At 39.0% G+C, this 17,636-nt stretch overlaps 1 protein-coding gene across 1 annotated transcript in view; it reads right to left on the bottom strand.

Moving 5' to 3' along the window:
• Positions 1-17,636, bottom strand: part of KCNH8 (potassium voltage-gated channel subfamily H member 8) — a 386,460-nt gene that overhangs the window by 63,766 nt on the left and 305,058 nt on the right. Inside the window, exons 8-10 of the mRNA XM_046003267.1 lie at positions 12,669-12,866; positions 2,260-2,459; positions 1,143-1,392 (exon numbers count right to left, since the gene is read on the bottom strand). Coding sequence (XP_045859223.1) covers positions 1,143-1,392; positions 2,260-2,459; positions 12,669-12,866 — 648 coding nt within the window. The remainder of the gene's footprint in view (positions 1-1,142; positions 1,393-2,259; positions 2,460-12,668; positions 12,867-17,636) is intronic.

Genomic DNA, 17,636 nt, shown 5'->3' with positions numbered 1-17,636 from the left:
GCCTCTGCCTTCGGCTCAGGTCATGATCCCAGGGTCCTGGGATCGAGTCCCGCATCGGGTTCTCTGCTCGGCAGAGAGCCTGCTTCCTCCTCTCTCTCTGCCTGCCTCTCTGCCTCCTTGTGATCTCTGTCTGTCAAATGAATAAATAAAATCTTTAAAAAAAATAGGCTTAAATAAGAACCCATATGTAAACATGTTTTATAAATGGTTAAGTTGTCTATAAATCTTAGTGCTTAAATGACATTAAAAATAAATTAGCCTCTTTGAATTAACACAAATCCTAAACACTGATGTACTCCATTGGTTTTCAAAATCTATTTATTGTTTAGGCCACAACCTGACACATTCTTAGGCCTTCAAAAAATATTAGTTGAATAAACCAACAAACAAGAGAGAGTGATTTTAAAGGAAGTACACATAAACATGTGAGTAGGAATTTTTCTACATTAACTCCACATGCCATTTTTGTCAGCTGACCTTATATTTCAATGGAAACCAAGTATGTCTTAATAGATGGGAGTCAACTTTATGGTACAAAATCTTCACAGACCATTCTGTGGAATTTCTTTGAGAAAGGAAAAAAAAAGCTTATGGTCATCTTGACAATATGGGATCAGTGACTGTCGTGAGAGTTTATTCTCAATGCGTAATCATTTTTGCACTATCTCTAGTCCAGATGAAATAATTTTTATGTTCTTCTCTGAATTTGTTTGCCACAAAAATATAGAACGCCCTCTTAAAATTGACCAGCTATTTCACCAAAAGGCAGCAGATATCATGACCAATAGTTTGGCTTGAGGAATCAGAAAAGAACTGTGTTCATTTTCTTATTATGTTATTTGGGACAAATTAAGTTAACTAAAATACTATTTATTTATTTCTAAAATAGGGTTAAGATCCATACTGCTGGATTTTTAACAAGAATGAAATGATATATTGGATGTAACATCCCAGTGTAAACTCAGTATGTGGCATAATAATTAATAATAAATAGTTGGCAAATTAAATCCACTTAAAGAATAATCCTGATTCCATATATTCATCCAGAATTTTCTTATAGGAGCAGTATCCCCCCCGCCATTTTCTCTTCTTAACTTATGCTTTAGGGTAACATTTCATGAACCTTTTCAACTCAGACCTACCAAGAATAGCCAGCACCATGCTGTCTTTAAGAACTTCCATGGAGCCTGAGCATACAAAGTAGATGGCTTGCAAAGCATCTCCTTGACGCAGCAGATACTCCCCCGGAGCACAGAAAGAGGTTTTGATGTGCAGAGACAGAGACCTGAGGCAGCCCCGGCTGGCACACTCAAAGAGGGACAACTGCAAGATTTCCTTGTTCAAGTGCATAGTGATGTCAGAACGCAGCTCGTCCGGAAAGTCTTTCAAAAGCTGTCAAGATGAAAGGAGAAGTCAAGCTGGGGTAAGTCCGGTCTGATTGATTTACTCTGTAAGAGAAGAGGGGTGTTCTTCTCACTGTTTGACCAACCAGAGTACAGAAGGGGAAGTATATGTCTATTTAACCCTGGGGCGATTGTTCAGTGACTGTGACCCCGGTTAGATGCTACTGAAAAAATCAGCTGGTAATAAGTCTGGAGAACTAGGATAAACTAATAGAAGACTCTAGAAGGAAAATATATGGCTTCTTGTGACTTGCGTCTCACAAAGACTCTCTCTCAGGACAGGAGATATGGAATTTGGATGCCCTGGTGTTTCCTCTGGCATCATGATCGTGTCAAGAGAGGAGAAAACAAATCATCACTCAGAAGTGTGGATGACAGTGTGATTGGGGGCTGTAGCAGGTTGCTTTACTTATAGGATACTTTTCTTACAGTAGTGGTCTGGGGTATTCCTGGAAGTCCACAGATAACATATGTGCCGGAAGACATACGCTTCCTCACTTTGTCTGTTTTAAAGGCACCCAGTAACTTGGTTAATCTAATAATCCAACTTGACACAATTCAGTGGTTCCAAGAATTGACTGGTTCCTCCGAAGAGGGTCAATGAGAATGAAAGACCACCCAACTGACCGAAGTATCAATCAGTGTAAAACACTGGTCCATCCAAAGTGGCATCATGAAAGCATAAGCCAAAGCAGATGAAAGAAGATGGACTGAGTTTCATGAGGGACTAAAAATTGGAGATAAAGAAGTTGGTGGGTGTGTACTTCTCTTCTGAGACCTGCATTAGAGCACCTTGCTTTTACCTAAGAATATGTGCTTTCTGCCTGAAAACTTCGACATGAGAAATGAACATTACCTCATTTGAATCTATTCCATTGTTGACTGACCAGGTTGTTTGGAAATATTCGAGCATCCTCTGCTTGAGCTGCTGGGGCAGGTGATGGACCCTTATGAAGTCCTTCAGATCCTTAGTTCTAGTGTGATAGAGGGACCATCTGGAATACATCCTCTGTATGATCGCCGTCACGTTTCCAAACACCAGGGCATGCATCAAAGCTAGAGAGGACAGCACAGCATACATGGGAGAGAACTAGGATGGAGAGGTTCACCCCTTAAGTCTAGATTTACAGTTCATGTATCCTGAATTCAGCGGAGGATGCTTATGTGGCCATGTTGGTACAGCTGTTTTGGTACAGCTATTCTGTCAGAGGGCATCCCTATGCAGTCATTTGAATCCAAATGGCTTGATCGGAGTAAAAACACCTTTTAAGAATACTCAGTAATAGACAAAAGAGGCCCCTCTGACTCACACTTATTCTGTTAGCAGCTTTTCTGGCTATGATAAATTTTTATTTTGTACTTTTTGCATCTAAATTATTTTAAAGTTAAGTATAGTTTAATGGCCATGAGAAAATTATTTTAATATAATCTCATAAAATAAGCTATAATGTTATAGTTCAATGGTTATCATAATAACAAATGCATTCTAAAAACAAGTCTATTAGCGGGGTGCTTGGGTGGCTCAGTCAATTATGTGTCTGACTCTTGATTTTGGCTCAGGTCATGACCTCAGGGTCAGGACAGCCCTAATGGGCTCTGCCCTCAGCACAGAGTCTGCTTGTCCCTCTCCCTCCCCTCTTCCACATACCCCCACTTGTGCGTGCATACACACACTCAAAAATAAACAAAATTTTAATGTCTATTATAACCAGTTAAACTTTATTAGTCTTTCCCCTAAGTCATCACTTAAAATGAGTTTCAGATATTAAATATAACACATTTTGATCAATAAAGGTATGGAGAAAATTGCTAGAAATGTAATTGAGGATTTTCTGAGCAAGCAGAAGCTGAGATTCCTATGGCTCCCATCACTAGCTCGCTTCAGCTCTGTGTTACTTACATTTTAAGGGAACTATCAGAAAATCTGAGGCCATTAAAAAAACAAATGCATTTGTAGAGAAAAACTGGTATTCTACTTAGAGTCATCATTGCCATTCTGAGAGGAGCCAGATGGACACACACACACACACACACACATAGATATATATGACTCCTGTCTCGATGAGATTTCTCAGAGAGTATTTAATCCCCACTTTCTCACTGAGACTTCCCCTTTCTCAGAACACCACCAAATTATAATTGGATAGAAGACTTTGTTCACAAGAACTCAAGAGTTGATAGTGTTTGGAGACAGGTCTTCTACTGGGAAAAAAAGTGATTTCTAGGAATTTCCCACTGCAAGGAGTGGTCAACTATTTTAAAGTCAGAAAAGGTAGGACAAGAATTAGTACCAGTCGTTAGCCAAGCAGAATCAGAATGGCCTCTGCAGACACCAGCAGAGAGTCCAAGAAGGTCTTGGACACACCTGCGGCTGTGGCCCTGGGAGACTTGAAAGCTCGGTGTAGTTACATTTATGGGCAGTTCAGCTCTCTGTGATACTCAGATTTCAGCCCTGACCTCCATCCTGGACACGATTGACAATGAGGTAAGCTCAGGGGTTCGGTGAAACCATCTGTTTCAACAGTTTTTGGGTAAAAAAAAAAAAAGACTGAAAATCTAGTACTTTGTCTATTAGGATCTATCAAACTGTCCCTGTACCAAAATCTCAATGTCCAAGGAGATCTGTTAAAGTTTCTTAGCATCAAAATGGATACCTTAGTGCAAATGTGTCAATACATTACTGCATCTATCTTTCTGAATCTCCGTCCTATTTCAAGGTAGCCCCAAATAAAATTCTTTCTTTCCTCTACATTTGCCATCAATTATCGACCACTGGCATGCTATCTGTAATCTAATCTAACACTGGAATGAAAATTCTTTCTGGTTCTATATCATCACTTCTCTATGAAAGATACAGTCACCACGCCTATAAAGATGGTAACCATAAGGAGGCCCTCAGCATTTTGGGAAAGTTACTAGAATGAGGTTAAACTTAGGGTGATATACAGGAGGAATATAATGTTGCAGAGATAATATGGACTTCAGAATCAGACACATCAGGATCTGAAACCTGATTTTGGCACTTCTTAACTGTGAACTTGGGAAGATGTATAATTCTCATGGGTGCAGTTCCCTAATGTATAAAGGGGCATAGTAGTACCTTACTCACGGGGCTGTTTTGAGATCTAAGGAGTTAATATATATGTATTTTAAAAAGAGCCCAATATTTTGTGTGAAAATCAGTGGGCACTCAATTTATGTTCATTTTTCCCGTGAGAGTGGAAAGCATAATCACAAATTTTCAACACACTCAATGGCGTAAAATACGGGGAAAGGACTCAGTTAAGATTTTCCAGTAACCTCTTAAGTGTTTAAGAGTGGTTGTTAGTGGAAATAACTTCTTGATGAAAGAAATTCAAGGAATATTTAATGCTGTATGCCTGCTACATACAAACATAAGTATATATTTTCCCTAAAGTTTCAAAAATCAATGTCTCCCAACAGGTGAAAACTATTCCAAGAAAACTGTATATTGCCTAATAATTAATAACTTAGTGTTGAATGACTCTTGATAAATTCTAAATAGAGGTCCATTCTTCTGTATGTTTGTTAAAGCACAGTAGTTCTGATGTCAAGTACTTTGCTTGGAAGAAGAGACCACTATTTAAGGTAAACACTCAGCAAAGAAAGGAAACAATTCCGCTTCAAGTCAAAGAAATTAAACATCAGTTTCAGGCTCCGTTAATATACTTATGGGCTCAGTGTTTGGAAGCCCTACCATCTGTAAAAGTATAAAATAGTCTTTTGTGGAGACTAAACTGAGGACTGAGAACAATTTTATTTCATTTATTTTAACACTGCTTTCCTTAATTATGTGTATGATTTAAACTTCGCTTTGCTTAATGATAATGTGTGTAACGCACTTAAAGTAAAAGAAATAATGTGTTCAGATCATTTAGCATATCCTAATTGTACATTATCAATAAAATGAATTACTGGATTAATTGTAGCATTCTCAGTGTTGTTGGAAAGTCCTCGTCTGCATCCGAGTCACCATAATTTCACAGTCTCATTTCAGCAGAGGCAAATACTTCTCATATAAGTAGTTAGAAAATAAAACCCCCCAACTCCCATAATTTTTCAGTTTCCATAGTTATTCTGCCTCTCTGTCCTGGTTGTCACTCTCACACGGGCAAAGAGTGAATAGAACTGTCAGGCCAAATCATCCAATCTGCTATGGCAGTTTGACTTCAGAACTGCAATATCCAGGTCACTTTGGAAGTCATCATTCACTTCTCCTTTTACTCCTAGCAAATCTGGTGTATATAATTCTTAAAGTAGCATGCTAGGGCTGCTGCTGAGTGTGTGGGAGGCTCTTCCGCTTTGTGTAGGAATTTTGTATCAAATGCATTTTGTAAAATCTCATCTTAACATTACGTCTTGGGAGGAACTTCCATAATTGGGGTCTCAGAAGAAAGTCAACAGACCTTAAATGAAAGTGCACTCTTAGAGCTTTGCCTGGCTTTCTTTTTCTTTGTCTCCTTTTTCTTCCTCTTTGTCTTCTCCTTTCCTTCTCCTTCTCCATTTCTCTTCCCTTCCCTCTCCCCGGTTTTCCCCTCTCCACTTCTCTCTCTGCATTGCGGGCAACACTGCTCTCCTGAGGTATAACATCCTTGCTGAGTTCTTCCACCAACCATTTTGCAGGGCCTTCGTGACTGTTGGCCCCTGATATAAAAGGAGACCAGAGCTCAGGCTTTGGGTAATCTTAGCTGCCTTCCTCCTCTTTCCCACCTACTCACTGACCTGGAATTTTCCACGCCTGCTAGAGTACACTGGGTTGTGGATAGCAGATGGCAAAGAAAACAGAATGAGAACAATTTCCTAAATGACGAATTCAAATGGCAGTGTATACATCTTTAAAAAGCCTGAATTTGTGAACACCAGAGCCCATATGGGTCCAATAAAATTATGTCAGGAGAATATATTTAGGATGAGAGGACCCAAGGAAAGCCTTAACTGTTAGGAATTTCACTTTACCTTTTTTGGGACAAGAATGCCTCATTTAAACGGGACATGTCCTCAGGGATGAGTCACCTTCACTAGGAAGTTTTATCTAACCTCTTAGCCTGAACCAACAGACCCGTCAACGGGGGCTGACTTGTTAGGTGACTGTGAGTTAGCCATTATTAAATATGATAGAAGAGCTTTTAAAGAAATGGGGAAATGTTCTAATACATTTTTGTTTCATGGCAAAAATGATATGCAGAGTTAATATAAATATTGTCAAAAAGAGGGTTATAGAAGTACAAAAAGACTAAAAAGACTATCTTTTGGTAATGGGATTTTATGTAATTCTAATTTTTGTGTGGATTTTTCAGTCTTTTCTAAATGTGCATTATAATAGGAAAAATTAAAATGGAAAAAGAAAGAACATCATCTGCCCAAGTTCCTATTTCCATTACTAAACTGTGAACTCCTCGAAGGAAAATATCATGTCTTAGTCATTTTTGTTTCCCCAGCATCTAGCACAGTGCCTGGCATAATTTAAGTATGCCATAAATATTTGTGGAACTGAAGTGAACCTCTGGTCATTTGATACTTTCTTTAAAAAGTTTTTTAATCCTAAGCAATTAGCTTAGAAAATGTAATATGAATAGTTCAGCCCCAAATCCATCCCTACCCCCATCCCACGCCCCAAAGACAATCTTTTAAAATCATTTATTTCGGGTCTTGTGAATTATCACCAATATTTTAGACAACATAACTTTACTTCTATTGCTTGACTTATCATATTAAGACAAGACTTAAAAACAACCTGACATGAAAGGCGAGAACTCAGCTGTTAGCTACCCTCCCATCATCCTACATGTGGTAGTTACTATTTTTAGCTATCTATTATATTTTACAAGGCAAAATTAAGATCAATAACACATCAAGAAAATTACACAAATACTAAATATACAGCTCATTGGGATTTCTTAAAGTGAATCACCCTCCCAATGAATAAACAGGATAGTACCAGCACCCCAGGCCTCCCTATGTCCCCTCCACAGACACTAACCATCCCCATTACCGAAGTTAACAGCAGTTGTGAGTTATATTGCAATCCATAAGTTTTGCCTACTTTTGAACTTTCTCTAAACAAAGTCATTAAATATGTACTTTTTGGTGTCTGGCTCCTCTGCTTAGCATTGTTAGTAAGATTCGTCTGTGTGGTTGCGTGATGTGATAGTTCATTCCTTCTCATGACCGTATAAGTACTCTATTGAGTAATGACCTCACAATTTACTTATTTATTCTCCTACTAATGGGCATATCCAGTTTGAGATTCTTACAATTATGCTTCTACAAGCATTTATCTGTCTCTGTCTTTCTCTGTCTCTCTCTTTCTCCACATATGAGCATTCCATTGGATATATACTCTCAGAAGTAGAAGCGTTGAGGGACAGAGTACCAGTATGTTCTGCTTTGGTAGATATCAACAAAACTCTTGTACCACGTGCGCTCCCATCGATAGTATAGGAGAAGTCAAGATGTTTCGTATCCTCTCAGACACTTGGGTTGTCATTGTTTCTAAGAGTAGCGTTCCAGTGAATATAAATGCTATCTAATTTTGATCTAATTTACATGTCCTTGATGAATGATGTTGAGCACCTTTTTATATTTGTATTGTCTATTTGGCCTGGAAATCTGTTTGTGAAGTACTTTTAAGGTTTCTATGCGTTTTTGGATTGTCTGCTCTTATTGATTTGTAGACAGTCTTTATATATAATACGTAAGAGTCTTTTGTCAGGTAAATATTTGCAAATAGTGTCTCCTACCCTATGGCTCTCTTCATGCTCTTTAAATAATTTTTTTTTTTAAATATAAATTCTGTAGTTCAACTTATCCATTTATGGTTAGGGCTCCAGGAGGAATTAATGTACAGTTTTAGAAGTTGTCAAGGTTGTTTTTCAACACCCAGATATACATTTGACCCAGCAACATTTATTGAAAGAATCATCATTCCCCCTTCACACTGCATGTCATCTATGTCATAACAAAGTGACCACACGTGCATGGGCCTATTTCTGAACTCTTCTATTCCGCATGTCTCATTTGTCTGTTCCTGAGCTAACATGTGCTTTCTTTCTCTTTTTCTTTTCTTTCTTTCTTTCTTTTTTTTTTTTTAAGATTTACTTATTATTTGAGAGCGAGAAAGAAAGAAAGTAGAGGGGAGAGACAGAGGGAGAGCTAGAATCTCAAGTATATTCCCTGCTAAGCACAGAGCCAAACACAGGGCTCAATCCCAGGACCCTAGATCATGACTTGAACTGAAATCAAGAGGTGGATGCTTAACTGACTCAGTCACTCAGGTTTCCCTATCATGCACTTTCTTAATTGCTGTAATGTTACAATGCGTCTTGATATCTGTAGCGCAAATCTTCCAATTTTGTTTCTCTTTACAATTGCTTTGACTAGTTTTAGCTTGGCATTTGCACTAATTCTTAGAAATATTTTGTCATTTTTCAAACATACACACACACACACACACACACACACACACACCAACAGACATAAACACACATCTACTAGAATTCGCATTGGCATTGCATTGAATCCTCAGATTAATTTGGGTAAAACTGGTATATTTATAATATTGAGTCTTAAAACTATCACCATTGTATATCCTTCCATTATTTTAGACCATTTGTAAATTTTCTCAACAATGTTTTGTAGTTTTTGGTATAACAGAATTGTACATTTGATATTTGATATTTTTAAAATCACTTCTTATATTTTATTTTCTAATTGTTACTAGCATCTAGAAATACTATTAATTTATGCATATTGAACTTATATCTGTCAGCTTTACAATATTCGGTCATTAATTGTAATAATTGTTTGAAACTTTTAAGGTTACTTTTTTTGTGTTGGGTGTTCTCAATGTTTACATAGATTTGTCCAGGTATGTGTCTTTTTCCTCATTATTTTTGCTGGATCTCTTTGATAGTTTTAATTATTCTTCCCATAAATCAGTGGTTCGCACACATTGTCATTACAGCTGTTCACATGAAATCTTCCCCTTCCTCCCGCCTCCTCACTCAGCCAGTGAGTGCCTGTGTCCTAGATAATTATCTGGGGTTTTGGCAGTCAACTGCAACATTTAATATTGCTACTGCCTGCTTTTGTAGTAAATATTCTATCTCTGTCATTAGAAATTTCATTAGCCTTGGATGGAGATTCCTAATAAGTTACCTCAGACTTGATTCTGTAGTAATATATACATAAATTTATTTATTTATTTATTTTGAAGGTTTTAGTTATTTATTTGTCAGAGAGATAGAGCTCAAGCAGGGGGAGCAGCAGGCAGAGCAGGCAGAGGGAGAAGCAGGCTTCCTGCTGAGCAAGGAACCCGATGCAGGACTTGATCCCAGGACCCTGGGATCATGACCTGAGCTGAAGGCAGGGGATTAACCAACCAAGCCACCCAGGTGTCCCAATATATACTTAAATTTAAAAAAATAAATGATTTGTGTATATTTATAGAAATTAAGGGAATAAAATTAATTTATGGTATATAATAATATGGATATTTTGTAAGCAGTTTGCTAGGTCTCAGTGGCATTTGAACTCACTAAACCTCTGCTGCCTTATATCTAAATTAAAGTGTTAATAATTTCTATCTCACAGTGTTATGAGAAGTAAATGAACAAAATGTTCCATATTGTGAGCACTTATGATTAGCTCTTGAAGTTATGCTAGTTAGTTAATTAGGAAATATTAAAATGCAGGCATCATTTCTTCTAGCCTAGGGTAATTGTCACAATAATGCAGAGTTATTTCCTACAAACACAAATTTGAGAAGCTTTAACTAATAAATTCAAGTTACTTAGATGTCAATTGCGATTCGAAAGCAATGGTTTCCTCAGTGCTATTCAAGTCACCTAAATGCTTTAATGCCACTGACAAATGAGTACTGGTTTTGCACCAGTATAATTTGATCAGCGAATATTTAATAAGTGACAAAGTAACATTATCTGATGATTTCCCCTATCTTTTGGCCCTGGGACCAGCATTGCTTTCTACTTACAGCGAATAGCAGGGAATAATTTATGCCTTACCCATTTCTGATGCAGGACCATTCACAGTATAGTATGTGGATCAATAGAGAATAAAAGCTCAATTATCTAGCAGGTTCTTGAAATGTCAAATCAGTAGGCTAAGCCTTGAGCACTTGAGCATCTCCTCAGATTTCCACCAGGAATAGAAGAAACATGGGCAAATATGAAATAAGTATAAACTGTGTATATTGGCAAAATGCTTGTCATTTTGCTGAGCTGATAGATGCGCCGTCAAGGAGACTGGCGATTAGAGAATCGCAATACTGGGCATGAAACAGCCACCACGGTGTCCGGTACATTGCAGCGTTGTAGAAAACGAGAGTTCTCGTTCCTGTTTTCTGCTCCCTGGGCTGTTGCCAAGAGCCTGTGCCAATCGCAGCAGTCCCAGCACGCCACTTCAGCAACTCTGCCGCAGCACTGCCTTTCCAAGAAAATCTCCCGATCCCTGGCCCGTGCTTTGTCACCGCCTCTGAACTTCCCTAACTGATCTAGCACTTACTGCCTGCTGTTATTACAACTCGTCCCATGTCCTTCAGCCCATTTCTCCCAAACTGGATCGTAAGTTCCTTGAGGGAAGGGCTGGCTGATACTTCTTTGATTTCAGCATAGGCTGGATGAGCCATTGCTTAAAGCCCCGAATACTCATTTTACATCTCCCACACAAGGAAAATGGTAGGAACCATCCCCTATTATACGGTTGGAAACTCTAAGAGATAGCTGGGATTAAGGCCATTAAAAGAACATGATAAAATGGGCTTTTGGGGAGAAACCTATGGCATGGGCCGAAAACACTGATAGAACCCTAGTTTAAGAATTCTGGCCTAAGAAGAATGTTGATCCAGGTAAACATTCACATCTCCGACTATCCCATGAGAGCCGTCTTGTAATTCAGTAAGTTTCTGATTGGGTGTTTATAGATGGAAGTAAGCATTTATTTGGCTTCAAACCTTGCCTCTTTATCTTACGGATGGTATGACATTGGGAAAGTTATTTTGTTTCTCCAAGCTTTAGATTTATCATCTGAAAAATGTCGATAAGAAAGGTGTCAATCCTGTATGTTAGGTTCAGAAAAGGGAAATTCAACAAAAGGTTTCAACAGAGGAAATTCACGCTAGGGAACTGGGTTTCCTGGGGCTAGAGAGTTAAGTGAGTAAAAAAGAGAGTATAGAGGTAACGTGGATATAATAACCGCAAGAAGGAGCTTCTGTCCTTGGAGATGGATAAACAAAGGGGAGAAGCGCACTTATCAGAACATAGAAGCCCAAAAGAGGAGCCATGAGGAGGTGTAAGAAACCAGGGCTCTGACTTTGGATGCGGAGGCGCTCCCAACGGATGCAGGGATCTCCAAGACCCAATGAGGTGGTTGTGGGAGTGCCTGAAGATGCTGGGGTGCTGGGACCACGTGCTGCTGATTGAGGTGGTCTGCCCCTGAAGGTACATCAAACACATCAGAAGCAAGCAGTCTCCTCACTCCGCCTCCTGCTTCCCAGTTTTCCTCTGGCGCCCCTAGGGGCGGAAGTAACCGAAGTGGGCTGGCAAGGAAAAATGAGGTTGGCAGAGTCCAACCCTAGCGTTACAAAGCACAGCACAGAAGGTAGATTTGGAGCTCCCAAACATTAGTATATTAGTTTGTCTGGTCGTTAAAAGGGATAGTAATAGTGCCCAACCCATAGATTTTTCCTTTTAGATTTACTCTGGGTATTGTACTGAAGCATTTAGCACAGAGAAACAAAAAAACAATTTCAAAATGTTAAATATTTATTATCGTATTGGGTGTTTGCTTTGCTTTTGTTTTATTTTTAACTAAGTGATCTATCAAACATCCTTAATTTACTGTATTAGTATTAATAAAATTTGCTAACAGTGACCTGTTTGAGACTATAAAATGGAGTTTCAGACATATACCTGGAATTCAGACTCATGTAATTCACAAACACTAGGGGTAAACAGTACGCTGAGAAAACGAAGTTCCTACCCTTTCAAAATCAACCGTCAAGTAAATGGTTACTTCTTCATCTGTCCAGAAAATGGAATCCCTCAACATCATAGACTTTCACTGCTAATCTATATGTATATTAAAGTGTTTGTCACTGATTTTCTAACTAGTGCTTTTAAACTCTTCTGATTTTAATAATATGTCTCTATTGTGTTTTAGGACCAAATAAACAGAACAGCAATAGTATGGCATTTTCTCTTGGTGTGAAAGAAGAATTTCCCTTACCACCAATCAGCATGGTGCAGATGGAGAAGATCTTTTCCGCATCTGTATTAGCAGAGACATTCCCAAACCCAACGCTGGTGAGGCTGCTGAGGGTGAAATACAGAGCGGCGATATAGGCACTTCGGATAGATGGGCCCCCTAAGGTATTGTTGCCGTAGTACGGAGATTCTAGTCTCTTTCCCAACTCATGGAGCCAGCCTGCAATGGAAGAAAGAATGAGAACTTAAGCCCAAAGAGTTAAGTCCCAGTATGAGCACCTGACAGTAATGATAAATGAACATATAGGGACATACTAATTTTCTCAGTAGAAAGAAGAGAGAAAAGTTAAAAGGAAGCTAAAGGCAAGGAATGAGATCCCATTGCTACAAAGCCAAAATATCACTTTTATGCAAGCTGTTCTGTATGAGACACAGCAGAGAAGTGGGCCTCCAAGAGCAGATGGGTAGTCAAAGCTAAACAAGTTACCTAATACTGGAGATTACCTGTAGAGATAGAAACCGAGATTGCTACTGTCAGTGAGAGTGTTGTTCAGCACCTTTCTCAATTGGAATTTTAAGAGACAAAAGTATCTAGTGGGTTATTTTTAAACCCTACATGATGATAAATAGCAGCAACTGCAAGAATCTAAACTTCACACAAATGAGAAACACTTTATTTCCATCCTGTACAAACTTGCTACATTTTATCCACTTGGGCTGACATCTAGTTGGCTTACAAATAGCTCCAGTTACCTTCCTCAGGAAGCCTTCTCTGGAACCCCATCCTGCCTTTGGGGATGGAGGGGGAGATCTACATAACTAACAGTTACTTTCAATGGAACTGGAGTGCCCCTTGCTGCTGTTTTACACTCCTCGTATATATATGAGCCCCAGCTAATCCAATTAAGTGCTTTAAGTATATGCAGTTTATTGTATGTAAATTACGCTGTCGTAAAGCTGTAAAAAAGCTACATTAATAAAGATGGAAAATAGCAAGTATGGTATTGACAATAATAGAACAGAAACACAACACAAAGACCACCTTAAAATCCTTCCTGGGTGGCTTACTTGGTTAAGTAGCTGCCTTCGGCTCAGGTCATGATCCCAGCGTCCTGGGATCAAGTCCCACATGGGGCTCCCTGCTTGGCAGGGAGCCTGCTTCTCCCTCCGCCTCTGACTACCGCTCTGTCTGCCTGTGCTCCCTCTCTCTTTCTAACAAATAAATAAATAATAATAAAAAAATCTTTAAAAAAATCCTTCCTTGGAAATACTTATCCTCTAAGATTTTATATTTCAAAATCCTGTCTCTTTCGCTGTATGCGTGTATGTTCCAAAACCCTGTGATGATTCAGCTGAACCCATAAAGTTCATAAGACTTTTGTTAAGAGAGTTATTCACTGACCATAACTTTCTTATAAACTGTTCATGTAATGGCTGCCCCAGAAGAGATCAAAGTCATTACACTTTTTAAGGAGTAATAATGCTGTCATTATCAACTAAAGTTATAGATTATAGAACTGTGCTAGGTAATTAAAATGCATATTTTAAACAACTGGGATCTCCTTGAGACCGAGGAGAATTGCTTAGTGTCAAGTATCGTGCCTTTTTCAATCCTATGTCTCTAGAGTAGTGTTTCTCAACCTTTAGCATGCCTCGGAAACATCTACAGGGCTTGTTAAACAGAGATAGCTAAGTCCTATCCCTGGAGTTTCTGGTACAGTTCAAGAGGTTGGGGGGGGAGGGGCTGAGAATCTGCCTTTGTAATAGGTTCCCACATGATGCTGATGCTGCAGATGGAGGGGACCATGATTTGAAAAACCACTACTCCGGAACAATGGTTCTCAACACTGGCCATGACTGGGAAGGCTTTTTAAAAAGACACTGCCTGGGGAGCCTGGGTGACTCAGTGGGTTAGAGCCTCTGCCTTAGGCTCAGGTCATGATCCCAGGGTCCTGGGATCGAGCTCCGCATCCATCGGGCTCTCTGCTCAGCAGGGAGCCTGCTTCCTCCTCTGTCTGCCTCTCTGCCTACTTGTGATCTCTGTCTGTCAAATAAATAAATAAAATCTTTAAAAAAAAAGATACTGGCCAAGTGCCACCTCCACTAACCGCATCAGGATTTCTGTTGCCAAGACCAGGTACTGGCATTTTTTCAAAGGTTTCCCAGTAGAATCTAATGTGAAGATAGAACCTAGAACCACTATTCCAGAACTTATCAAAGCACTGACTGGAGTAAGTTTTAATAAAGGTTACTTTAAAGAGTGAATGAATTAATGAATGTTCTTGCACTCTGTCACAGTTCGTGACAACACTGATGAACGAAAACAGCACATGTGCATTCGTAAGTCTGTCCTAGAATGATGAGACTATGTGTTGATAATAGAGAATAATAGCAAAATGTAAATTAGACATTGTAAAAGGTGATGCTGTTAGTAAACTATGTCCATTTACTCTGTCTGGGAAGGCTTTGTGAAGGAATGAACTTTAGTGATGGGGTTCAGAGCAGACTGCCCTAGAATCTGCCACTTTGGCATGTGAATTATTTGAGGTGAAGGCAATCAAGGCTTAACAGACTCAAGAAGAGCCTTTTACTTCCCTCTCAACTACCTAAAAGAATTTAGATATGGGGCCTGTACCAAGAAGGGAGCTATTACCAGGGACAACTTTTTATCAGAATTGCAAACATTTGTTTACCAGACATTTGCTCCTCTTATCCTCCAAAGAATTGTCTTCCTTCCCTTTGCAGCCCTTTTGCCTTAGATCAGGATGGCATATAAACCTCAGCTGCCTGTCTTTGACACCCTCAAGTCTACATGACACTTCTATATGTACTAAATTAATTGTTCTTCTGTTTGATTGTCATATGTCAACGTAATTATTAGGTCAGCCAAAGAACCTAACAGGGAAGAAGGAAAAAATTTCCTCCCCAGCACTAGATTCAACACAGATTTAAATCTGGATTCTTCCATGCATAGGCTATAGGAATGACTAACTTCTTTGAACTCCACTTTTCTCATGTGTAAACACAAGGATACTGTCTAACTTGTAGGGCTGTAGTGGATCAAATGATGTGCCACATATGAAAATGCCAACCACTGTCACTGGCAGAGGGTTAGTGTGTCAGATCTCTTTTCTCTCTCTTGCTTCTCTTACTTACACTGGAACAAGAAAAGTACAAAAGCCAGAAAGGTAAGAGAAAATCAGGGACCACGGGTGAACTATAATGGAAAAGGAAGGTGGTGACCCCATCTATTCAGTAAAATTTAAGGTAAGGATTAGCATTTCCTAAATAATAGCAACAAAAGGGAGAGAATCCCAAAGGCAGTAGTTCTTAAAATTGGAAGAGTTATACACCCTTGTGTGAATCTGAAGAAAGACGTGATCCTTTTGTCAGAACAAAGTACACATGAAGACACTTGTACTACTCTGTATGCATTTTCATTTAGCTCATGGCTTCCTGAAGCCCTTTCATACATATCAGACTAAAAAGCTCTGTGTTAGCAGTTTGAGTGAGGGGGAGGAGGAAGTGATAAAGCGCGATTGGTTAATACTTAGTTTCATCTTGTATAGAAAAGATGTGGAAATAAAGACAACTTATCCAAGACTAATTGAAGAGATATTACAAAAGCAAATCAAATGCGTATTTAAAAAATATTACTGGTAGGGCACCTGGGTGGCTCAGTGGGTTAAGCCGCTGCCTTCGGCTCAGGTCATGATCTCAGGATCAAGCCCCGCATCGGGCTCTCTGCTCGGCAGGGAGCCTGCTTCCTCCTCTCTCTCTGCCTGCCTCTCTGCCTACTTGTGATCTCTCTCTGTCAAATAAATAAATAAAATCTTAAAAAAATATATTACTGGTATATTCATATACACTGTAAGAAGGCAGTCCAGACACAGAGGTTAAATCAGGAAGCAGAGATAACATCTGAATTTATCATCATATTCGGGATGTTGATTTCTTAGGATAATGCCCCTGTAGGCATTAGATCCCAACATTGTCAAATATGAAAACCATAGGATTCTGAAGGGCGAGTGGGTTGAGTATTTCTCATGTGTCTTCCAACTTGTGCTCTGAAAGGGATGTCATATTATTTCTGCTGGACAAGGAAGGGATTAGAGGGGTTTGTCCCTTTATTCCATATTGGTCATTTCTGCTAATTACTGGGAAGCTGAAAAATGTCATTTCAACCAAGGAGTAAATATTGCATGACCCAATTTTTGTTTTAGTTGATGCACAGAGGAAGAAAAAAAAATCAGAAATAATAAAGCTACTACTTCCTCTTGGGTGAATCAGCCACTCAATCAGACTATGAAGAAATATCTGGATCCATCTATTGATCTTTTTTTTTTTTTTAAAGATTTTATTTATTTATTTGACAGAGAGAAATCACAACTAGGCAGAGAGGCAGGCAGAGAGAGAGAGAGAGAGGGAAGCTCCCTGCTGAGCAGAGAGCCCGATGCGGGACTCGATCCCAGGACCCTGAGATCATGACCTGAGCCGAAGGCAGCGGCTTAACCCACTGAGCCACCCAGGCGCCCAGGATCCATCTATTGATCTTAAATTAAGGTATTCATTTACTACAGAAGCCAGTTTTCTCACAAAAAAAAAAAAAAAAAAGCAAACAAGCCAACCCAGTCAATATATTCGGTTAAACTCCTTAATTTGAACAGAAGTAAAACACTTAAGAATTCTCTGAAACAAACAAATCAGTGTCCATATGGATTTATTTCTGTGATAAAGTAGGATAAAAGTTTATATTAGGACATACAGATTATATTAGATTATATCCTCATCCAATGCATGTTCATTTACAATGTGTGAAGCTATCTCAGAAGTGATTCAGGGAGCAAACACAGAGGAACAACAGACCTACTTTTGTTGATGTCTCTTTTCTGTCTAGCCAACTGTTCTGTCTATTTTCGGAAACATCTTGTTTTTTAAGAAAGGTTGCTACTAAACTGTGTTACAGCTGACAGAGCAAAAGCAATAATGA

The sequence above is a fragment of the Meles meles genome, chromosome 4 (genome assembly GCF_922984935.1).
Source record: "Meles meles chromosome 4, mMelMel3.1 paternal haplotype, whole genome shotgun sequence".
Classification (NCBI taxonomy): domain Eukaryota; kingdom Metazoa; phylum Chordata; class Mammalia; order Carnivora; family Mustelidae; genus Meles; species Meles meles.
Note: the sequence above shows the minus strand (reverse complement) of the source record. Positions and strands in the feature narration are given on the sequence as shown.